The sequence below is a fragment of the Oncorhynchus mykiss genome, chromosome 6 (genome assembly GCF_057628025.1).
Source record: "Oncorhynchus mykiss isolate SJ-2025 chromosome 6, ASM5762802v1, whole genome shotgun sequence".
Classification (NCBI taxonomy): domain Eukaryota; kingdom Metazoa; phylum Chordata; class Actinopteri; order Salmoniformes; family Salmonidae; genus Oncorhynchus; species Oncorhynchus mykiss.
In genome coordinates this window covers 26,580,750-26,604,476 of record NC_143027.1, presented here as the reverse complement: position 1 = coordinate 26,604,476, position 23,727 = coordinate 26,580,750, and the positions used below count along the sequence as shown (strand labels likewise).

Below are 23,727 nucleotides of genomic sequence, written 5' to 3'. Positions count from 1 at the left end.
CTCTTGGCCCCAGGGTTAAGCAGGCTTCCAGAGGGAAACATGAGTGGGCATCTCTCCCAGTGCCCACGTCCAAGTTCCACCTTTTGGTGACAGGGCTGCTGGCTGGCACCAGCTACCAGTTCAGTGTCCTGCCTCAGAACAAACTGGGCTCTGGGCCCTTCAGTGAAATCACCTCTGTCAGGACGCAGGGTCAGTACAAGTTTTAACTGACAAAGCACTCTTTAATTTATCTGTATTGGACACTGATCTACATTTTTTTGTATGTACAAGTCTGATCTTATCCTGTCTCTCCTCCACAGCCCTACCAACAGATCCACCCACAGTGGTCACCACTCTACCAACTATCGACCCTCCCTCGTTCCTGTCAGCCAATCAGACGGTGCTTGGGATTGTTCTACAGTGGTATGCTCCTGAGTCTCAGGCCACATCCCTCACTGGGTATGTCCTCCAGGCTCGGAGGAACAGAGGCCAATGGGTCATTCTCAACAGCGCTGTGAAGGCCAACCAGAGTGAACTACTCGTACAAGGATTACTGAGGGTGAGAGGCAATTATAATTTTGGACCTTGGCAAAATGAATGAAGACACTAACTATTAGATAAATGAGGTGCAATGAAAAGTACTTTAAAGTACATTAACTGTAATCTGAAGACGATGACTTGCAAGCTTTAATGTGTTTTCAGATACAGTGCCTTGCAAACGTATTCACCCCCCGTGGGGTTTTTCCTATTTTGTTTCATTACAACCTGTAATGTAAATTGATTTTATTTGGATTTCATGTAATGGACATACACAGTACAGATCAGGGTTAGGTTATAAAAAAATATATGAAACTTTGAACATCCCACGGAGCACCATTAAATCCATTATTAAAAAATGGAAAGAATATGGCACCACAATAAACCTGCCAAGAGAGATCCACGCACCAAAACTCACGGACCAGGCAAGGAGGGCATTAATCAGAGAGGCAACAAAGAGATCAAAGATAACCCTGAAGGAGCTGCAAAGCTCCACAGCTGAGATTGGAGTATCTGTCCGTAGAACCACTTTAAGCATTTGTCCGTAGAACCAATTTAAGCTGTACACTCCACAGAGCTTGGCTTTATGGAAGAGTGGCCAGAAAAAAAGTGATTGCTTAAAGAAAAAAATAAGCAAACACATTTGGTGTGGGAGACTCCCCAAACATATGGAAGAAGGTACTCTGGTCAGATGAGACCAAAATTGAGCTCTTTGGCCATCAAGGAAAATGCTATGTCGGGCGCAAACCCAACACCTCTCATCACCCTGAGAAGACCATCCCCACAGTGAAGCATGGTGGTGGCAGCATCATGCTGTGGGGATGTTTTTAATCGGCAGGGACTGGGAAACTGGTCAGAATTAAAGGAATACTGGGAATTTCTGGAGGGAAACCTGTTTCAGTCTTCCAGAGATTTGAGACTGGGGTGGAGGTTCACCTTCCTGCAGGACAATGACCCTAAGCATACTGCTAAAGCAACACTCGAATGGTTTAAGGGGAAACGTTTAAATGTCTTGGAATTGCCTAATCAAAGCCCAGATCTCAGGTATGACTTAAAGATTGCTGTACACCAGCGGAACCCATCCAACTTTTAATTCCAGGTTGTAAGGCAACAAAATAGGAAAAATACCAAAGGGGGTGAATACTTTCACAAGCCACTGTATGTTGCCCAGAATTGTGTTTATTGAACACGTGTCCTTCTCCCCTCTCAGGACTGCATTTATGATCTGAGATTGGTGTCTCGCAGTAACAAGCTACTGAGTGAGCCCAGTGAGTCTGTCAATGTGAACACCACAGGTTAGTATCATTACTGTACAGCCAGCTCTGATCAACTGTATTATAGAAACACTGGTTATGTTATAAAGCTAAGACTATCATGACACAAGGCAAGACCTAGTTGCAGACACAGGAGGCAGATGGTTGGAGTCTTACAATATTTAGTAATCCAATAGGGTAAGGCAAGAGAATGGTAATGGACAGGCAAAAGGGTCAAAACCAGTTCAGAGTCCAAAAGGTACCAAAGGGCAGGCAGAATCAAGGTCAGGGCAGGCAAGATGATCAGGCAAGATGATCAGGCAGGGGTCAAAACCGGGAAAACTATCAAAAAGAGAATCGCACAAGGAGAACGGGGAAAAACATGCTGGTTGACTTGACTAACATACAAGACAAACTGGCACAGAGAGACAGGAAACACAGGGATAAATACACTGGGGAAAATAAGCGACACCTGGATGGGGTGGAGACAATCACAGAAACAGGTGAAACAGATCAGGGCGTGACAAAGACTAAACAGCTCTAAACATTATGTAACAGTTATATAAATTGTGCTTGGTGATAGTCATGACTCTTGACAGTAGTCATTATGTTGATACATGTATTACACTGATTGTTAGCCAAAAGCATGGCTGTCTCTACGGTGTTGTTAGTGCATTACTAACACACTGTGCCTGGTGTGGTTGCAGGCATGGAGATGTACCCTGTCTGGCCAGGCTTCCTGGAGTTTGTCCCTGAGCCCTTATTGGCTGGTGTGTTGGGTGGAGTGTGTTTCCTGTTCCTGGCAATCATACTCTCCTTGGTGACAGTCTGTGTTATGAGTCACAGAAGAGCCCATCTTCGCAGGAAGAGGAGAGATGGTAAAGACTGCTTTATCCTAACATTTCCCTGATACTAAAAGAGAAAGAATTTCAAGCGTTCTATCCATTGAAGTGTTTTATGAGAGGTTATCTTTAAATGGGCAATCTGCAGTTGAAACAATAACAAAGGAATGGAAAGCTGAAAGATGGGCCTGGAGAAATGTTACCACTCATAGAAATAGCTATTGATGCAATGTACTGACCATCCAACATATCAAAATGATAGTTTGAAGCATATTGTCAGAGTTTCCCATGTTAACAAACATTGGAATAAAACAAGCTTTTATTTTGGATTCTGATTGAGTTGAGCTGAGCTCATGAGGCATACATGTACAGTACCAGTCAAAAGTTTTGACATACCTACTCATTCAAGGGTTTTTCTTTATTTTTTACTTGTTTCTACATTATAGAATAATAGTGAAGACATCAAACCTATGAAATAACACATGGAATCATGTAGAAACCAAAAAAAGTGTTAAACAAATCAAAACATATTTTAGATTTAGATTCTTCAAAGTACATGTCTTGATGATAGCTTTACACATGCTTGGCATTCTCTCAACCAGCTTCACCTGGAATGCTTTCCCAACAGTATTGAAGGAGTTCCCACATATGCTGAGCACTTGTTGCCTGCTTTTCCTTCACTCTGCAGTTTAACTCATCCAAAACCATCTCAATTGGGTTGAGGTCAGGTGATTGTGGAGGCCAGGTGATCTGATGAGGCATTTCATCACTCTCCTTCTTGGTCAAATAGCCCTTATACAGCCTGGAGGTGTGTTGGGTCATTGTCCTGTTGAAAAACAAATGATAGTCCCACTAAGCGCAAACCAGAAGGGATGGCGTATCGCTGCAGAATGCTGTGGTAGCCATGCTGGTTAAGTGTGCCTTGAATTCTAAATAAATCACAGACAGTGTCACCAGCAAAGCACGCCCACACCATCACACCTCCTCCATGCTTCATGGTGGGAACATTCAGAGATCATCCTTTCACCTACTCTGCGTCTCACAAAGACACGGTGGTTGGAACCAAAAATATCAAATTTCGACTCATCAGACCAAAGGACAGATTTCCACTGGTCTAATGTCCATTGCTGGTATTTCTTGGACCAAACAAGTAATTTCTTCTTATTGGTGTCCTTTAGTAGTGGTTTCTTTTCAGCAATTCAACCATGAAGGCCTGATTCACCCACTCTCCTCTGAACAGTTGATGGTGAGATGTGTCTGTTACTTGAACTCTGTGAAGCATTTATTTGGGCTTCAATTTCTGAGGCTGGTAACTCTAATGAACTTATCCTCTGCAGCACAGGGAACTCTGGGTCTTCCTTTCCTGTGGCGGTCCTCATGAGTGCCAGTTCCATCTTCACGCTTAATGGTTTTTTGCGACTGCACTTGAAGAACCTTTCAAAGTTTTCAAAGTTTTACGTATTGGCTGACCTTCATGTTTCTATTTTCTTATTTGAGCTGTTCTTGCCATAATATGGACTTGGCCTTTTACCAAATAGGGCTATCTTCTGTATACCATCCCTACCTTGTCACAATACAACTAATTGGCTCAAACACACTAAGGAAAGAAATTCCACAAATTAACTTTAAATAAGGCACATCTGTTAATTGAATTGTATTCCAGTTGACTACCTCATGAAGCTGGTTGAAATCATGCCAAGAGTGTGCAAAGCTGTCATCAAGGCAAAGGGTGACTACTTTGAAGAATCTCAAATATAACATATATTTTGATTTTTGTAACACTTTTTTGATTACTACATGATTCTACATGTGTTATTTCATAGTTTTGATGTCTTCACTATTATTCTTCAATGTGGAAATAGTAAAAAAATAACCCTTTTATGAGTCGGGGTGTCCAAACTTTTGACTGGTACTGTGTATAAGTTATATTCTTCAAGAATCAATGTGTATATATAATTAATTTATGTCCAAAAACAGATGTAGCAACTAAAGTATTTTCAAAGCCTATTAAGCTGGATTTCCAAAGCCTTGAGAGCTGGTCCAAAGCCTGGTTCCTTTTCATGTAATTGCATGTTAATCTATTTCAGTTGACACCATTTTTGTTTATTTTATATGTGCCATTGTTTGACCTTTTCTCCCTCCTCCAGATCTCCCCTCTGCTTTCCAGAAGAGTCCTTCTCCAGAGTAAGTGCCCATCCATACCAGCATATTTCCCTCATTGCATTGGCTGCATTCTAACCAACCCATTTTCCATTCTTATGTGCCCTTTTTTAAGAATCATTGCATATTAATGTGTGTTTATCTGCTTCTCATAACAAAAAGCATAGCAATTTGTAGCCACTGAATGCATCCTTACATATTGTTATTTTAAGCTTGAGACAATAATGTAATATTGCACTATCCTGTCTTATTCTGTTCAACTGAACTCATCACTTCTCCTATGACTCTCCTCTCTTCCTCAGAGCTCGCTCGCCTTCTGACAGCCCTGACAGCGTTCTGAAGATAAAGCTGTGTCCTCCCCTGTCTTTCTTCCCCAACTCCTCATCTTCCCAGTCTGACCGTTCCTCCTTTGATAAAGGCAGCCGTGGAGAGTACCAGGACCAGCGTAGTCAGCTCCTGTCCAGCTCCTCTCCCCCACCCCACTACACCATCTTTGAGAGCCACCTGGGGGGTAATGCCCCCTCACCCTCTCCGCTGGAGTCCATCTCAAGAGGCCCAGATGGACGTTTCATTGTCCAGCCCCTGCTAGAGGGGTCTACTCTTTCCAACATGAAGAAAAACGTGAAAACAGTCTTCCTACAAACCAAAACCAATGGGGGAGATAGCGGCACAGGGAGCAATCAGACATCTTTCAAAGACTCTCCAAAGTCCAGCAGTCTGAGCTCTGAGAGGGGAGAGAGAAAGGACTCCTACCTTACAGTGGAAGTTACAGACCTCAGCAAGCCCCCTGCTTCCCCGGGTAGAGTGAGGGCCATGGCCAGGAACTTCTCCCGTCACGGCTGCTTCCACTCTGATGACGATCAGGGCATCTCAGAGGCTCTGCTGGAGAGAGACAGCTTCTACTCTGACAGCAGTGAGAAGAGAGCCTGTGACTCCCTGAAAAGATACCATGCTGGGCACCCAGAGGACATCTTCCCCAGCCTGGGCAGGAGAGCCAGACAGCTGGAGAGGGACAGGCATCACCAAGCAGGCTACCATACCATGGGGAGAGAGAGCCAGCTGACTAATGCCAGCACGCTGGTCTCACAGATTGATACAAGTGAACAAGAGCGGGATAACCTCAGCAAGTGTCTGCAGTTGGCCAAAGAGAGGGAGGAGATGGAGAGGGAGCTGGAGAACTATACCGCCAGCCAGAGGGCAAGGGAGCGGGAGAAAGAGGAAAGGCAGCCTGAAAAGGCAGAAAGCCCTAACAGGGAACCGGATAGTTCAGGGGCTGAGGATCCTATATGGAAGCCACAAGACATTACCTTACGTCCCAAAGTCCACCGGGCTTCCGGGCAGACCCATCAGCTGTTGGACTATAGAAGGGCCTGCTACTTTGGGAACACGAGCAGCCCAATGGACCGGCTCCCTTCCTCCTACATCCAATGGGACATCAGCCCAGTCACCTCTATCAACAGCCTTATCCCAGTGCAGAGCCCCTTAGAAAGCACGACACCAAGGGTCCAACATCCTCACCAAGGTCACATTGGGTCGGCCATGAAGGACTCGCTACCTGAAGACTGCTCATGCTCCCCAGCCACTCAATGCACCACTCTATCTCTGCTCTCCCCTACATCAGAAAGCCCACCTATTGGTCAAGGAACAGCCAGAAGCAGAGCCAGGTCGAGGAATCCTGACAGAACTGTAGAAAGAGAGCAGGACACGTATCGTAGAAGCTCTATGGTTGAGGAAGGCTGGAGGGAAAAGAAGCAACCAGGGGGAGGTGCCTTAAAACTAAGATCGTCCTTTGCTTGTGGTACACAGCATCTGGAGCCAGCAGCTGAAAGTGTGAGATCTGTTTCAGCAGATCGAGTAAGGGCCACAAGTCCTGTTCAGCCTTACCCAGGCACTGCATCATATAGTCTGTCTGAGAAAACAGAGACAATAGATGGCCTTAGGGAGAGAGTAAATCAGAGTCCTTCTAGTTATTCTACTTTACCCTATGAGCTCCACAAAGCAGGGGCCAAAGGGAAAGTGATAGATGATAAGATTGGGAATGACCCTCGGAGTTCACTGTTATACCCTGAGCAGGAGAGAGAGTGTGGCAGGACACACTCCAGAAGGAGTGATAGGGCGCTTTTTAGTGACAGCCCCAGTCACATTTCCCACTTAACTCTTCTGGAAGAGTGTGATAGTGACCAGTCCCAGTTCTCTGTTGCCAGAGTCTCAGAGTCTTTCAAGAACAAGCAGACAAACCAGGCTCCCAAAATGTCGCCACTGCAGACAAGTGCAATTCTGGAGTATTTGAGCCTCCCGGGTTTCATTGAGATGAGTGTGGATGACTCTGGGGATGAATCTGAACTCACAGTCACTACTTGCCAAAGCGTAGAGCCACAGACAGAGACTTCTCTGGAAGGTAAGCCAGACGTGGTTCCAAAAGACTGGGCAGTTCATGTGCAGGAGAACCTTGAGACAAGTTCATGCCCAAAAAAAGTTTCTTTTTTAGAAAACAGACACTCTGTTGGTCAAGCAGGAACTTCAGAAGCAGTTGAGAAGCCAGCCTACAGATACTCTCTGCAAGTGGAAGCAAGAGATTCAAGCCACAAAGCTGGGATTCCAGACTGGTCAAAAAAACAATCACCTGGTTCAGAACTCACAGGGAGTTATCATCACAACCATGAGCAGTCGCAACCACTGATTAGTCAAAAGACCACAGCCTCAGAGAGACAACTATCGAGAAGGGGTTTAAGTCCAGTCAAGACGTTGGTTAGTGCAGATAAAAGCATGGCAGACGTTGTGTCAAAACACCCTGACACTTTTGCCGAGTCATATTCAGAACAAGCCCAAAGACTTCATTCTCAGGGCAACAGGACTAATAAAATAGCCTCTAAGATCCATCAACCCCGTGCACCATTCATGAAGAAATCTCTGAGCATCGGCCCCTGCAGAACACTCTCAGGCATGGGACAGCCTCGTCCATTTCTGAAGAAGTCAATCAGCTTAGGGTCACAGAAATGGGAGCATTTTGAAAGCCCAAGGACTTATGTCTCAGAGAAATGTTACTGGGATAAGTTCCCAAACTCAGACATCCAGGTCAAGTCCTATAGTTTAGGACGCACCCCTGCATCCTCCTTCTCCAGGCCAGGCCCCTTGTGGCAAGAAGGTGTCCCTTTTAGACGGCCGAGTGAAAGCAGCTTGGAAAGGGCTAGGTATGCTGAAAGATCCCTGGAGAGGCCTCGGTATAACAGATCCCTATCCAGTTCTTCCTATACCTACCTAAGCTCCTCCATGTACCCGCCAAGTCAACCCCCTGGCTCTGCTAGACGAGACCTATCTGATCTGCGTAGACAGGCCAGTGCTTATCCTGATGCATCCAGGTCACCTATCACATATCAGGATGCCCTGAGGTCTGTACAGCACATATATGTCCCTATGGATTTCTCAATACCCCAGTACCCACCCAGACCAGACAAGTACCCACCCAGACCAGGCATGAGGGGGGACTACCCCAGGCCGATAGAGTCCAAGAGGGGCCCACCGAGGCCCAACCTGCCCCGGATGTATAGCTGGCCCTCACCCTACCATGGTGGCCCTTTCCCACCCAGAGATGTAGACAGTCATAGACAAGCAGAGAGAAGGATGGGTAAGGGGGCAGGGGCAGAGGTGGAGATGAGCGATAACAGGGAAGGAGGGAGGGCCAGTTATGCCAGTCAGAGCAGTGGGAGAGGTAGCGTTGGCCTCCTTCGCCAGTCCCTCTCTATCACTCCCACCCTTCTCAGCTCCCCAGAGACAACCGAGGAAAGTGAGACACAGAGACACAGAGCCGAGATGGATCTACTTGAGCGGAGAAAGAAAAGGTGAAACTACCGCACCAGTCCAACATCACACAGATTTCTTCACAGCCCAAAAAATGTAGGATATTGCAAATATGTTATTGATATATTTTGTTAAACTAATGCTATTGTCCTGTGTATGTCTGACTGACCACTTGTTTTGTGTGTCTGTCAATAGAAGGAACACATCAGTTGATGAGAGTTATGAGTGGGATTCTACTGATGTCTGTGTGGACTCGGAAGTCCTGGAGGCAATGAAGCCACAGGCAGGGGTAAGACGGGGCAGGGGGGAGGGCAGGCATGATCGACCCCGTTCTGCGGCTGGCCTACAGGACCGCCACAGGAATGGTAAGAGAATAAATAGTATGTTATTATTCACCACACTGAATGTATCATATCATGCGTGAATTCATTTGTGCCTTTTGTTGTGGTTGTGGTGATGTGAGTTGTACCCATGACTCTCCCATTCCATGCTGTTCCTCTCCCTCCCGCCCCTCAGTCAGTTCACCAGTTTCCAACCCACCTCGCTGCCAATACAGTCGCTCCCTAAGTGAGGCGCGCTTCAACGCACTCCGCCTGGAGTACCAGGAGTACAGGCGCGCTCAGGGATCCTCCTGCACCAGTGATCCCTGCCTCCCCCCCGACACAGACTCCAACTCAGCGCTCCTCTAACCGCCTGCCCACCTTGGTCCGTTCCTCTCTGCCTGCTACTGCTACCCTCTCACCTTCTCTTTGACCTCTCACTGCCTGCCTTTGTCCCTAACAGTTTTCATCCCTCTCTGTTGTGAAATTGTACATTCACTTTTTTTTTAAATTTTACAATGCTGTCTTTTTAAGCAATGCACAATTTCACAACAGATGGATGAAAATTGTCAGGGACAACAGCAGGTAGTACTAGCTAATGGAATGACTATCTTGCAGTATTTTGATGTATTGTTTGTCCTGGGAATGTATTTAACAGTGTGCTGTATTCTATCATTTTGTGTTTCAGATATTTCAAAGAAAGGAAGTAAATAGTTTCTCAGATGCACATACTACAGCACTGTGGTCCTCGATAAATGCTGGATATCTTTATTGAAGCTTCATGATACCTAATTTTTATATGTACAAAATCCATATCCTCAACAGTTCAACTGGATCTTCTGTGGACAGAACAATGCCAACTGACAGACCGGATATGCTGCTTGATCATACGGCGCACATTGTACACACCAATTGCCACAGATATTGATACTTGTGTTGTGTGCCATCATTATTGACACAGAATAATACTTTGATCTGTTTGAAGCCTATTATGAGATGTTGGATATTTATATTTCTTGTGTTTTGTGTAATCAACACAACCACTATTTTGCATTTAGAGTCACCAATCCCCAAGGGAAATGGATTGTGCTTTGAGTGAGCGAGGCTTCATCTTTGTATTGCATTGTTACAGTGGGTAGAAAAACGTTTTTTTTTTTATTACTTTCCCAATTACAATCTTGTCACAGGTGAATCTCCCTCATTTATGTGTTTGTAATCATCCTCAGTTTTCTCTGCAGAGTATTTCAGACTAACAGGAAAGTGTTGAGTGATTGCTTGTAAGAGTTAACAGTGTAAATGTGTTCATGTACTGTAGCCCTAGACAATTAAACCTTATATTTTTGGTACCATTTAAAAACTCAACGTCCTAATACTCGATCATATGAAAAAGAATTCATGCTGACATTTCTTGACTTGAATTTAAAAATATCTTATGTTGTTCATGACAGGGAAAGGTTGTGTATCATCTTTGCTTTACCTTTGTCAAAAATAAGGTAGTTCACTGTTCACAAATATGGTTAAACATATTCCCAAATTAAGCATATATTAAATTATTAGAGATCAAGAATAACAATATGGTTTGAGATTAAGTACTATATATATTGTAATCATTATTTTTTATCTTTTGTACTACAAGCATAATTAGCATTATTGTATATTTATTAACATGGGTTTTGATATGCAACAATGTTTACATGCAAATTCACCTCATTGATGTGAAAACCACACTGTGAATATACTCAGTTAAGATCAATTATATGTTGGAATAAGAAGTCTCCATTTATTGTTGTACATTTTATGCACAAAAATGTGTCCTGACTTTTGTTATGTAATGACAAAACTGTACTTTATACTGGAACTGTTTTACAGTAACCAAAAAAGGAAAATAAAAAAAGATTCGAGGCCTGTACTATACGTAAGGAGCGGCTGTAAATCTGTACATTTGGAGCACATCTGCATTTTTTAAATAAATGTTTTAATGTTTTGTTCCAACTGGGTTTAAAAAAATATATCTGCACATTTGGTTGTTCTTAATGTCATTTTTATGTTTGTATTGAATAAATGGTTTTATTCTGAATGTACCAGAATGTGACATTATTTGACATCGAAGTATTGAACAGGGTCCTGAACTATCCAGTTTACACTCATGTTAATTTTATTGGTCACGGCCGCGCGCCCGACTAGCATCACCACCCTGGATGGTTCCGACCTAGAATATGTGGACATCTATAAGTACCTAGGTGTCTGGCTAGACTGTAAACTCTCCTTCCAGACCCATATCAAACATCTCCAATCTAAAATAAAATCTAGAGTCGGCTTTCTATTCCGCATCAAAGCCTCCTTCACTCACGCTGCCAAACTTATCCTAGTAAAACTGACTATCCTACCGATCCTCGACTTCGGCGATGTCATCTACAAAATAGCCTCCAATACTCTACTCAGCAAACTGGATGCAGTTTATCACAGTGCCATCCGTTTTGTTACTAAAGCACCTTATACCACCCACCACTGCGACCTGTATGCTCTAGTCAGCTGGCCCTCGCTACATATTCGTCGACAGACCCACTGGCTCCAGGTCATCTACAAGTCCATGCTAGGTAAAGCTCCACCTTATCTCAGTTCACTGGTCACGATGGCAACACCCACCCGTAGCACGCGCTCCAGCAGGTGTATCTCACTGATCATCCCTAAAGCCAACACCTCATTTGGCTGCCTTTCATTCCAGTTCTCTGCTGCCTGTGACTGGAACAAATTGCAAAAATCGCTGAAGTTGGAGACTTTTATCTCCCTCACCAACTTCAAACATCTGCTATCTGAGCAGCTAACCGATCGCTGCAGCAGTACATAGTCTATCGGTAAATAGCCCACCCAATTTACCTACCTCATCCCCATACTGCTTATATTTATTTACTTTTCTGCTCTTTTGCACACCAGTATCTCTACCTGTACATGACCATCTGATCATTTATCACTCCAGTGTTAATCTGCAAAATTGTAATTATTCGCCTACCTCCTCATGCCTTTTGCACACAATGTATATAGACTATTTTTTTCTACTGTGTTCTTGACTTGTCTATTGTTTACTCCATGTGTAACTCTGTGTTGTTGTCTGTTCACACTGCTATGCTTTATCTTGGCCAGGTCGCAGTTGTAAATGAGAACTTGTTCTCAACTAGCCTACCTGGTTAAATAAAGGTGAAATAAAAAAAATAATACAAAAAACAGTTAGTGAGATGGAACTCAAGAGTGTATCATTCACAGACTTGACACCTTTACTTTATTCACAGACAACACACTCAGTTCAAAACTGAGGGATGCATATTTTGTGATGATAATGCTGTGTCCTACTGCACCACTCTTCTCAGACGGGATCTCAGCACAGCTTGTGCCTTCTTCTGCCTCTCTTCTATTCTGGAGTTTAGGCTCTGTTTGATGGCTGGCAAGATGACTCTTTCTCTCATGCCAATCGGGGCTGGGGGCCTTCAGAAGGCAAAAATAATATGCTTATTTTAAGTAATATCATGGAGCACATTAATAACACTATAAATAGCATGACTGACTTACAGTTTTTTTGGCAGCGACTTGAGAGGTAGTTTTGGAAACATTCCAATGTCTTTGTCTCTGAAATAAATAATTCAATATGAAGACTATTTTAGGGATGAGTTTTTCCAAACATTTTGATAAATTCTGTAGGCTATTTCACCTGTCTGCATCAGAGGGGTAAGCCTTGGTCAGTGTGTAAGCCTCTTGGGACATTTTCTTGTTGTTGACTATTAAGTCTTTGAGGATGGCCTTCACACGTAGCAGCTGAAAAACAAGTTGAGAGAAGAGAGTTTTAACATTCTAAGATTAAATGTGACATGGTGTTCTTACATGCTGACATGGAATGAGAGCAGAACATGATACAGTAGGGTCCTCTCTGTAGCCTACCTCCTGGGACTGCAAGTTGTTGTTTTTACAGAGCTGTCTGATGATGACCTCACACTCCTGCAGGGTGGGGGCATAGGGGGAGTGAAATGGACCACCATCAATCCGCAGGGGAAGCAAGGATGTGATCAACCCCCTTTTTGATTTTGCATTTAAATCTGATCTTAAAAGATGAGATGTGCTTGCTGTATCCACTCTGCATGCGAGTGAAAATAAAGAGAATGTTCAATCAACACTGCCACCAAAGTATTTTATTATTAATGATATGTAAGAAAGATATTATATGGGTGTTAAGTGTGATGATTACCTTAGATTTGCTGATGGAGATGGCAGACCATGCAGAGGGTGGCTGGTCTGCTCTGTGTAGCTGGGCTGTTGTGTTTGAGATCTGCATCTTGGAGATACTAAACCACAAGAGGAAAGGGGGGGGGTATAAGAATACATTTCAATAGGGAGGGACACTTACAATTTGTTCCCCAATAACATGATTGTGTGGGAGGAAAAAAACTACAGAAGAAAATATCAGGCATAGGCCTACTCATACCTTCAGATTGTTGTGGCTCCATTATCGATTGATAGTGCAGTTCTGCAAATTGAATAAATCAATTATTAGGGCTGTTACAACACTATTTAATAATACAGTAGCCTACTAGGATACTCATGATGCATTTAACTGTATACCTTTATTTTCACGTTTTAATTCTTCGATTTCCTCATGCAGTTTCCTCAGTGTTTCTCTGTGCTGTTTTTGTAGGAATAAAACATCCTTCTTCAATGATGCCACTCGTCTAATGTCAGAATCCATGGTGCATTGAAAAGTTAAACTTTCTGGGTCCATCATTTGTGGAGGATTGGGTGGCCAGTCACGGGGTAATTTTCGGTGACATCCGACATGGGACCAGTGGGGCAGGTTCCTGACTGCTTTTTTTGACATGATAGTAGAAAATACAACACGCCTGTCTATTAGCTAACGTACCACTTGACACTATATATGAATCTGGCTAACAATGTTTGACATTTTAAAATGGTAAAATCAGTGCTTGACTTGGGCAGGAGCTCACCGAAATGTAGTGAACTACCGGTACCTAAAATTGTCCACTGCATGAGTTAGTGCACTTCTTATAGAATATTAGCTTAAAAGTATTGCAGAGTTCGTTCACCTAAATATAAAAAGTACCGTCCCAAATTAAACAAGTACCAGCACATATTTCAGTCCAAGCCCACCACTGGGTAAAATTAGGCTACATATCTCTTAGCAGCATGGTAGCCTAAGTTAATAGCACCAAGAGCCACATATGGCAGAGAACCACGATCATGAAAAAATACGTAACTTTTCAGATAGGCCAATAGGTCCTGATTAGGCTGTTCATGCTGACATTTCTCTTATCTTAAAAATTTCAGCTTCAAAAGACTGGACTCCGCACTGCTCGACTTACTTCCTGATGTCTCAATTGTGCCTCCCGTCAACAAAACAGTCGTTACCATAGCGACCGACAGTCAGCATAGGTCCTGTTAAATTACTAGAGGGGTAATGTCATAATCCCTCAAAGTTCCAGAATGGAGTTAAAATGACAGCCATATTGGTCAATGAGACCTCCAAACCATTCAAATTGGAATAAATGGCAGTAGAGGCATAACCTTGATTTTATTTATGCAGGAACATAAAAGTAAGGCAGGATATTAGAAATTGTGTAATATAAGTATTGTCATCCTAAAATATTGTCATCTAATTATAAATACAGTTGAAATAGGTTTTATACACATTTTCTGTATAAATATCCTATAAAATATATGTAAACATACCCTAAATGTCTGCATTTTTGTTTTCTTGGAAAACTGTGTGTGCTATTATATGAGACAATGGGTGCGTTCGTAAATTCGCTCTGACTCTCTTCTGAGTGTTCCAGAGCGCAGAATAACTGATTCATTTACGAAAGCTGAACACCCGTTGAATTTGGCCGGTGTCAGTAAACATCGGCAAAAAAAACGTTATTAAATTGTTGCCAGCAGCACAGTTACAGTCACCAACGCTCTGGATACCATGAAAACAGCCTAACCAGCTCTGCTATGGCAAGTAAAATGGTTAGAGTGAGGTGTTCTCTCATTTATGTCTAGAAGTAGCTTACAAGCTAGCTAGCTTTAGCCAGTTAGCTTGGGTGCTTGACTGCAGTTGTGAGGTCAGAACGCTCGGATCAACCCTACTCCTCGGCAGGAGCTTCCAGGTTGCGCTCTAAACACTCCGAGAGTGAAACACTCTGAATTTACAAACGGACAATCTTGACAACGCTCTCAATATACGAACGCCCAGAGCGCACTCTGAGTGCTCTCTGGCACTCCAGAGTGAATTTACGAACGTACCAAATATCAGTACTTGTTGCATCTACAACTTGTCCCAAGTCCTATCAACTGATCTCAGCCAGTCTATTGCTGTGACCGCATTGTTTGAATGGAATGCTGGCATATTGGCAGTTAATGTGAAAAATGTATGGAATCATTCCTCTAAAACTGTCTGGATAGCTAGCTAACAAACATATAGTGCAGATAGATTCTTCAAATTCATTATTTTACACAATATCTTATCACAGCACAGACAAACCATGGTTGACCAACTCCCTGACCTTTATCCCATCATAATTAGGTTCATGTCCATTCTAGTATTCTAATTCCTAATTATACTGTAGACCACACATGGCTCAAGACATCCACACATGATTGCATAAATATTGTGTGCAGCCTACATTTGAATAGCAGTGGAGGCTGCTAAGGGGAGAATGGCTCATAATAATGGCTGGAATGGAGTAAATGGAATGGTATTAAAAACATGGTTTTCATGGGTTTGATACCATTCCTTTCACTCCATTCTACTCCATCCCAGCTATTATTATGAGCCATTCTCCCCCCAGCAGCCTCCACTGTAACAGTTTATTTCCAAAACATCATATAGACCAATTTTTCACGTGTTTTTTCATCAGAAATAAATGCTTATGGGTAGCTAGCTACCTTTATGTGTCTGTAAAATATCTCTTCTCAGATTTTAAATTAATAGATTTTAGACATTATTGGGCAGTGGTAAAACTACATGTAGTTCAACTAGTAATTTAATTACATTTTGCAGTAGCTTGGTGGTAGTTGGAACTAAATTCAAATTTTGGTAGTGTTTTCAGTAGTTAATTAGGCTACTTTTTTTGCCATGTAGAGGTATAGCTAACTACTGGAACTACACACTACCCTATTCCCCCCCCCCCCCCCAAAAAAAAAAATATGGGCGTACGGTAGGTAAGAATTTTCTTTCTTCAGACCTGCCTAATTCTCACGTGAAACACTTTTTGTGAGCTTAATTCTCACTTTGTGTTTAAATCTGCAATATGTAACTTTTTTTGCGACCCGAGCAAATTCACTTTGGAATGTGAGTTGTCGATATCACTCTCATTGAAAGCAATTCTAAGAAGCATTAGATCTGTTCTATATGCTCTATTTCAACACTACACTATGCTTGTTTTGTCAGAATTTTTTTTAATTAGGCAAACTATTTGAATTTTAGCAACCAGGAAATGGCATAGCGATTTCTGCATATTGCATCTGTAACAGGCAAAATCACATTTAGTTAACATCTGACTACAGTGTTCTGTTCTTGCAATTTGTACCCTATGACATTTCAGATTTAGATACATTTTTTACCAAAGAAGTTTGGAAGAAGTGAACATTTTGGGGGGTTTTGTCCAACATGTCTCTGGACCTACTCACTGTCACAGTCATACTCTGTACCTAGTTTTGTCCCATGGAATAAATGTTGTGGATCTTAATGTTTTTCCTCATAATCCTGGACTATCGGACCACCATTTATTACGTTTACAATTGCAACAAATAATCTGCTCAGACCCCAACCAAGGAGCATCAAAAGTCATACTATAAATTCAGACAACACAAAGATTCCTTGATGCCCTTCCAGACTCCCTCTGCCTACCCAAGGACGTCAGAGGACAAAAATCAGTTAACCACCTAACTGAGGAACTCAATTTAACCTTGCGCAATACCCTAGATGCAGTTGCACCCCTAAAAACCAAAAACATTTCTCATAAGAAACTAGCTCCCTGGTATACAGGAACTATTCGAGCTCTGAAAAGCAAGCTTCCAGAAAATTGGAACGGAAATTGCGCCACACCAAACTGGAAGTCTTCCGACTAGCCCTCACTGCTGCTCGATCATCCTATTTTTCCAACTTAATTGAGGAAAATAAGAACAATCTGAAATTTATTTTTGATACTGTCACAAAGCTAACTAAAAAGGAGCATTCCCCAAGTGAGGATGGCTTTCACTTCAGCAGTAATAAATTCATGAACTTCTTTGAGGAAAAGATCATGATTATTAGAAAGCAAATTACGGACTCCTCTTTAATTCTGCGTATTCCTTCAAAGCTCAGTTGTCCTGAGTCTGCACAACTCTGCCAGGACCTAGGATCAAGAGAGACACTCAAGTGTTTTAGTACTATATCTCTTGACACAATGATGAAAATAATCATGGCCTCTAAACCTTCAAGCTGCATTCTGGACCCTATTCCAACTAAACTACTGAAAGAGCTGCTTCCTGTGCTTGGCCTTCCTATGTGGAACATAATAAACGGCTCTCTATCCACCGGATGTGTACCAAACTCACTAAAAGTGGCAGTAATAAAGCCTCTCTTGAAAAAGCCAAACCTTGACCCAGAAAATATAAAAAAACTATCGGCCTATATCGAATCTTCCATTCCTCTCAAAAAAAATTAAAAGGCTGTTGCGCAGCAACTCACTGCCTCCCTGAAGACAAACAATGTATACAAAATGCTTCAGTCTGGTTTTAGACCCCATCATAGCACTGAGACTACACTTGTGAAGGTGGTAAATGACCTTTTAATGGCATCAGACCGAGGCTCTGCATCTGTCCTCGTGCTCCTAGACCTTAGTGCTGCTTTTGATACCCTCGATCACCACATTCTTTTGGAGAGATTGGAAACCCAAATTGGTCTACACGGACATGTTCTGGCCTGGTTTAGATCTTATCTGTCGGAAATATATCAGTTTGTCTCTGTGAATGGTTTGTCCTCTGACAAATCAACTGTAAATTGTGGGTGTTCCTCAAGGTTCCGTTTTAGGACCACTATTGTTTTCACTATATATTTTACCTCTTGGGGATGTCATTCAAAAACATAATGTTACCTTTCACTGCTATGCGGATGACACACAGCTGTACATTTCAATGAAACATGGTGAAGCCCCAAAATTGCCCTCGCTAGAAGTCTGTGTTTCAGACATAAGGAAGTGGATGGCTGCAAAATTTCTACTTTTAAACTCGGACAAAACAGAGGTGCTTGTTCTAGGTCCCAAGAAACAAAGAGATCTTCTGTTGAATCTGACTATTAATCTTAATGGTTGTACAGTCATCTCAAATAAAACTGTGAAGGACCTTGGTGTTACTCTGGACCCTGATCTCTCTTTTGACAAACATATCAAGACTTTTTCAAGAACAGTTTTTTTCCATCTATGTAACATTGCAAAAATCCGAAACTTTCTGTCCAAAAATGATGCATAAAAATTCATCCATGCTTTTGTTACTTCTAGGTTAGACTACTGCAATGCTCTACTTTCCGGCTACCCGGATAAAGCACTAAATAATCTTCAGTTAGTGCTAAATACGGCTTCTTGAATCCTGACTAGAACCCCAAAAAAGTATCATATTACTCCAGTGCTAGCCTCCCTACAGTGGCTTCCTGTTAAGGCAAGGGCTGATTTCAAGGTTTTACTGCTAACCTACAAAGCATTACATGGGCTTGCTCCTACCTATCTCTCTGATTTGGTCCTGCCGTACATACCTACACGTAAAAGGTCACAAGACGCAGGCCTCCTAATTGTCCCTAGAATTTCTAAGCACACAGCTGGAGACAGGGCTTTCTCCTATAGAGCTCCATTTTTATGGAATGGTCTGCCTACCCATGTGAGAGACGCAGACTCGGTCGCAACCTTTAAGTCTTTACTGAAGACTCATCTCTTCAGTGCATCATATGATTGAGTGTAGTCTGGCCCAGGAGTGTGAAGGTTAACGGAAAGGCTCTGGAGCAACGAACCGCCCTTGCTGTCGGTTCCCCTCTTTCCACTGGGATTCTCTGCCTCCAACCCTATTACAGGGGCTGAGTCACTGGCTTACTGGTGTTCTTTCATGCTGTCTCTAGGAGGGGTGCGTCACTTGAGTGGGTTTAGTCACTGATGTGATCTTCCTGTCTGGGTTGGCGCCCCCCAACCATGGGTTGTGCCATGGCGGAGATCTTTGTGGGCTGTACTCGGCCTCAGGATGGTAAGTTGGTGGTTGAAGATATCCATCTAGTGGTGTGGGGGCTGTGCTTTGGCAAAGTGGGTTGGGTTATATCCTTCCTGTTTGGCCCTGTCCAGGGGTATCATCGGATGGGGCCACAGTATCTCCTGACCCTCCTGTCTCAGCCTCTAGTATTTATGCTGCAGTAGTTTATGTGTCGGGGGGCTAGGGTCAGTTTGTTATATCTGGAGTACTTCTCCTGTCTTATCCGGTGTCCTGTGTGAATTTAAGTATGCTCTCTCTAATTCTCTACTTCTTTCTCTCTCTCGGAGAACCTGAGCCCTAGGACCATGCCTCAGGACTACCTGGCATGAGGACTCCTTGCTGTCCCCAGTCCACCTGGTCGAGCTGCTACTCCAGTTTCAACTGTTCTGCCTGTGGCTATGGAATCCTGACCTGTTCACCGGACGTGCTTCCTGTCCCAGACCTGCTGTTTTCAACTCTCTAGAGACAGCAGGAGCGGCAGAGATACTCTTAATGATCGGCTATGAAAAGCCAACTGACATTTACTCCTGTGATTATTATTATTTGACCATGCTGGTCATTTATGAACATTTGAACATCTTGGCCATGTTCTGTTATAATCTACCACTCGGCACAGTCAGAAGAGGACTGGCCACCCCTCCCTCATAGCCTGGTTCATCTCTAGGTTTCTTCCTAGGTTTTGGCCTTTCTAGGGAGTTTTTCCTAGCCACCGTGCTTCTACACCTGCATTGCATTGAGATATCAGCTGATGTACGAAGGGCTATATAAATACATTTTATTAGATTTTTTTCTAAGTAACTTTAGTTAAGTAAACTTTTTTTCTTAAGAGTAGCTTTAGTGTAGCTTAACTTCTTCCTGTATGAAGTAATTGGTAGCTTGGTAAACTATTTATTCAGAGTAGTTTCCACAACACTGATTCCAGATGTGTGTATTAAAAATTGGTTGTCTCGCAAAACACTATAGCTTAGATCCATTGTTTAGCTGGAATGGAATGTTCATATCTTGTATATTTTACATACAGATCTCATATTACTGTATTATTCAATTGCATAGTTCTTTAAAACATGTGACTGTGTAAAACCTTGCAGCACTTTTCTCTGGACATATATAATTTTGCAAAAATTGTCCCTCTGAAATGAAACCATTTAGTGAAATGTATTTGTTTAATAATACTAATATGGGGAAAAAAATATACACCAATCTCTTTCATAAGCTCTTTAAACCAAAAAATGCTAATTGGCCAACATTTCTGAAACTGCATATATATATATATAGCGCGTTTTGGAATGAATCTCTTCATTTTTAGTTCTAAGATTGAATGCAATTAGTTAAAACAAAATTGGACATTTATTTTTTATTTAGAATACGACCAGCTTTATATATAAACTGTCCACAATATTTTACTTAACATTTCTACACACTTATGAAAAGTAAAGCAGAAAGGCTAAAATAAAAGAAACAATATCAAAATAAACAATAGAGCAACAAATCACTTGTACAACTAGATTATTATTCACATGAAAAAAAGGCTGAATCCTAACACAAGTTGAGATTACTTGTGTGAAGTATTCCATCCCAAAAGATTTCAATAAGATTCTCACAATCCTGAGGATCAGGGGGAAGAACTCATGCACAGACAACACACATAACTCAAGTTAAGTAATCACAAAGTACAAATAAAAAAGTTGTCATTCAGTTGGATACATTTGAGTGAAATGATTGAATTTATGAAATGACCAATGCATTGTGGACAGAGGATGAGTCTACATCTACAATGGCATACTACCCTTTTTGACAGTTGTTAAAAAGAGAAAATAATGTTCCTCTATTTGTCCAACATCTGAAAAATGTGAATAACGTACATTTCAAAACCATGAGAAACTTTACATTTCTCATGGCTTTCCATTAATTACTTTCATAACAATTTGGGCCTCAATCACTGGCCATGTTTATGTAAAATAACTATTTTTACTACTACTGTGACTAACCAATCTTACTTAATATGGAAAACCTATTGACTTCCAAGTTCAGAACTGCACAACTGTTAAGACTAAATAAAATGCAAAACAGTGCCTTGCATTCACATAAAAAAAAAGTTACCACACCAGGCAGGGACAGACAGTTAATAAATAATGGTCCATTTCAATTGAGAAATAAATGTCTAAAATTCAGTGTGTTTAACCTCGGTGCCTTTCAGGTTTAACTGATAAAATGTCCAATTATAATCACATGGCAGGCAAGTCAAAAGACTTCACTCAAATGATCGATGTTAAGCGGTCATTTAACACTTCAAACCAATGCCCAATACTACTGCCACACTCTCGAAAGCCCAAACTTCCGAACTTGACCTTTGTTAAGCCATGACTTAAAACACTGTCATACACTATGTTGAGTCTCACGCCATATCTGATCATTCAATAAACCAGGTGTAGACCCAAACCGTATAACAGTTCTTAAAATAACACCCCATATATTGCCAGTTTCTCTTGCTTTACATGTAAGGGTCAAGTCCTTAATGACATATACATGCAAATTCCTAAAAGCCAAGCTTCAGTGGTGAAAACACGAATCAAGTATTGAATCTCTGCCACCGTAAAAGGAAGCTTTCATGCACTCAAGCACCCACAATCAAGAAATAAGTGTGTCCATTTGTGTTAATGTTGATTATAGAAAGCAGAGTATTTGCAGAGAATATCCATTGGGTACAGTTTTTGGATCACATATCTGTAGGTGTTGAGACAAGGCCAATAGACGTGCTCATAGAGAAGCATGGATGTAAGAGAAAGAAGTGGCCGGGCTGGCTACATTAAGGCGTGTATGCAGGAGGCGGCTGGAACTGGTTGGCAATGTCATAATCGGCAGGATATGTTTCACTGCTCTCCTCCATCTCTGAGAGAAGCTCTAGAGCCTGCTCCTCCTCCTCTGTGGGGTAGTGGCGCAGCAGGTTGGCAGCTGTGGCCAGAATGGAGGCGCCGCCAGCCCCCGCCACCAGGTAGAAGCTAATGGCAAACGTGACATAGATGAGTGATCCGTGGTACTTCTTATGCTGCTGCTGTAGCGACAAGATGAGCTCTGAGGCCCAGTAGCAGAACCCGATTACTGTGGCACACTGCAGCACTAAAACCACAAAAAGAAAGAGCAGGCAGGGGAAAAAGGAAAGGGATTATTTGATTTCCATTGTTTCTACTAGGGCCACTATTGTGATACTCATTAGTATCGTGGCAGAGAAACAAAACCATTTATTTTGAACTTATTTAGCAAAACAGCCCTAACGTTGGAAACAAACATCAATATGTCATCCAGAGTCACATGTATTTATTTTCCAAGCTATAGCACACAATATTTACATACAGCAGGTTTTTAAAGGACCAAGTTTGCTTTGTGTTTCCATTTTTGCCATAGGAAAAATATTGCCATACTGGTATCATACCAGCCCTAGTTTATACTTTGCCTTGAAATCGTTGTTAAACTTTAGCTGAATCGCTAATTTCCTCTCTTGTCCACGGCCCAAATCCATTCATACCTGTGAGAATGTGGGCAAATGCGTATCTGCGGGTGATCTTGAGGGCAGGGTGCTTGGGCCCAAAGACATCCAAAAGGAAAGCTATCAAGCTGCATAGGATGCCCAGGAAGCAGAAGGCAGCAATGACCCTTAGCAGCAAGATGGTCTGGGAGTTCACACAATAATCTGAAGAAGAAGTTGGTGATAGTTAACACAAACCACAGGTAGTAGGTGCTTTGAGCCACTGTTGGCAAAATCATTACTTACCCTCCAGAAGTTTTGGGTCAATGTATCCCAGGACATCAGCCACTCCAAGCTCCTGCTTGGGACACGTCCCTCCATGAACTCGGACCCAAGCTGGTTCGGCCAAGGCCGTACATAGAGCCGTGATGGACAGTGCTCCGGGGAGGGCAGATGCCAGGCTTCGCTCTGGCTGCTTGGGCAGTGCAGTACCCCCTCTCCTTCGCCGGCTTCCGGGGACAGTGGTACCCGGTGGTGCATACATTGTCATCCAATTCCCACTTGGCCGTCAACCAGGAGTCAGTGCCTGATTTATAGCTATGCTAAGTCAGTCTTCAAATGACAGACAGCTTTTGTTTTGACAAAGCGTCCTTCTGTCTGTGAAATTATCAGCTAACTTAACTAAAACCGATAACGTTAGTGTAGGTCAACTGGTAACAATGTGTCAAATAAATAGGTTTAAGTCTATTCACAATGCGTAATCTCTTAGCTAAATTACTCAACAACAAAACAAATTGAACAATAATTTTCAGTCTAGCTAGCTACAAAGCTCAGACCTCGACGTAGGCCTGTTAGCAGCAGAAGCTAGCTAGCAGTCTAAAATCCTAGTTGATTTACTTCAAACAAATTGTAACGTGAACTGACACCCATAATATATCAAATCTGAAGACATGATACTCACAATCTGTTCAAGTAATCTAAAACGCCCAAAGGAGGAAGCATACTAACGATATTACGCTAAAAACAAAAGGCAGCCAAGTAACTAGCTATCTTCCTGTAAAATTGTTTCCTTGTTCATCATCACTTCTTCTTTTTAGATTTAATGTTACACCAGACCAAGG

The 23,727-nt window shown here is 42.3% G+C and overlaps 3 protein-coding genes across 7 annotated transcripts in view; 1 reads left to right on the top strand and 2 right to left on the bottom strand.

Annotated features, from left to right (window-relative positions):
- igsf9b (immunoglobulin superfamily, member 9b) overlaps window positions 1-10,970 on the top strand; it is a 51,352-nt gene extending 40,382 nt beyond the window's left edge. Inside the window, exons 14-22 of one of the 5 annotated variants that reach the window (XR_016496577.1) lie at window positions 14-189; window positions 300-538; window positions 1,727-1,811; window positions 2,477-2,647; window positions 4,759-4,795; window positions 5,074-8,665; window positions 8,765-8,934; window positions 9,086-9,274; window positions 9,715-10,783. Coding sequence is in view for 3 of the 5 variants with exons in the window: in XM_021605895.3 (XP_021461570.3) it covers window positions 14-189; window positions 300-538; window positions 1,727-1,811; window positions 2,477-2,647; window positions 4,759-4,795; window positions 5,074-8,610; window positions 8,765-8,934; window positions 9,086-9,258 (4,588 nt within the window). In the remaining 2 variants the exon portion in view is untranslated. Of the gene's footprint in view, window positions 1-13; window positions 190-299; window positions 539-1,726; window positions 1,812-2,476; window positions 2,648-4,758; window positions 4,796-5,073; window positions 8,666-8,764; window positions 8,935-9,085; window positions 9,275-9,577 lie in introns of all 5 variants that reach the window. The other 4 variants (XR_002473783.3, XM_021605895.3, XM_021605896.3 and 1 more) reach the window with 4 other exon arrangements.
- Window positions 10,971-12,114: 1,144 nt separating this feature from the next.
- Window positions 12,115-14,302, bottom strand: LOC110525019 (uncharacterized). Its single transcript, XM_021604980.3, has 8 exons — window positions 14,253-14,302; window positions 13,498-13,737; window positions 13,361-13,402; window positions 13,124-13,220; window positions 12,820-13,012; window positions 12,593-12,696; window positions 12,454-12,510; window positions 12,115-12,369 (listed from the first exon to the last, which is right to left on the bottom strand). Exons 1-8 carry the CDS (start codon window positions 14,299-14,301, stop codon window positions 12,234-12,236), a joined length of 918 nt encoding a protein of 305 aa, XP_021460655.3. The 5' UTR covers window position 14,302; the 3' UTR covers window positions 12,115-12,233.
- Window positions 14,303-20,482: 6,180 nt separating this feature from the next.
- LOC110525613 (transmembrane protein 127) lies at window positions 20,483-23,701 on the bottom strand. Its single transcript, XM_021605893.3, has 4 exons — window positions 23,568-23,701; window positions 22,913-23,192; window positions 22,667-22,831; window positions 20,483-22,260 (listed from the first exon to the last, which is right to left on the bottom strand). Exons 2-4 carry the CDS (start codon window positions 23,154-23,156, stop codon window positions 21,950-21,952), a joined length of 720 nt encoding a protein of 239 aa, XP_021461568.1. The 5' UTR covers window positions 23,157-23,192; window positions 23,568-23,701; the 3' UTR covers window positions 20,483-21,949.
- Between the last annotated feature and the right edge of the window lie 26 nt (window positions 23,702-23,727).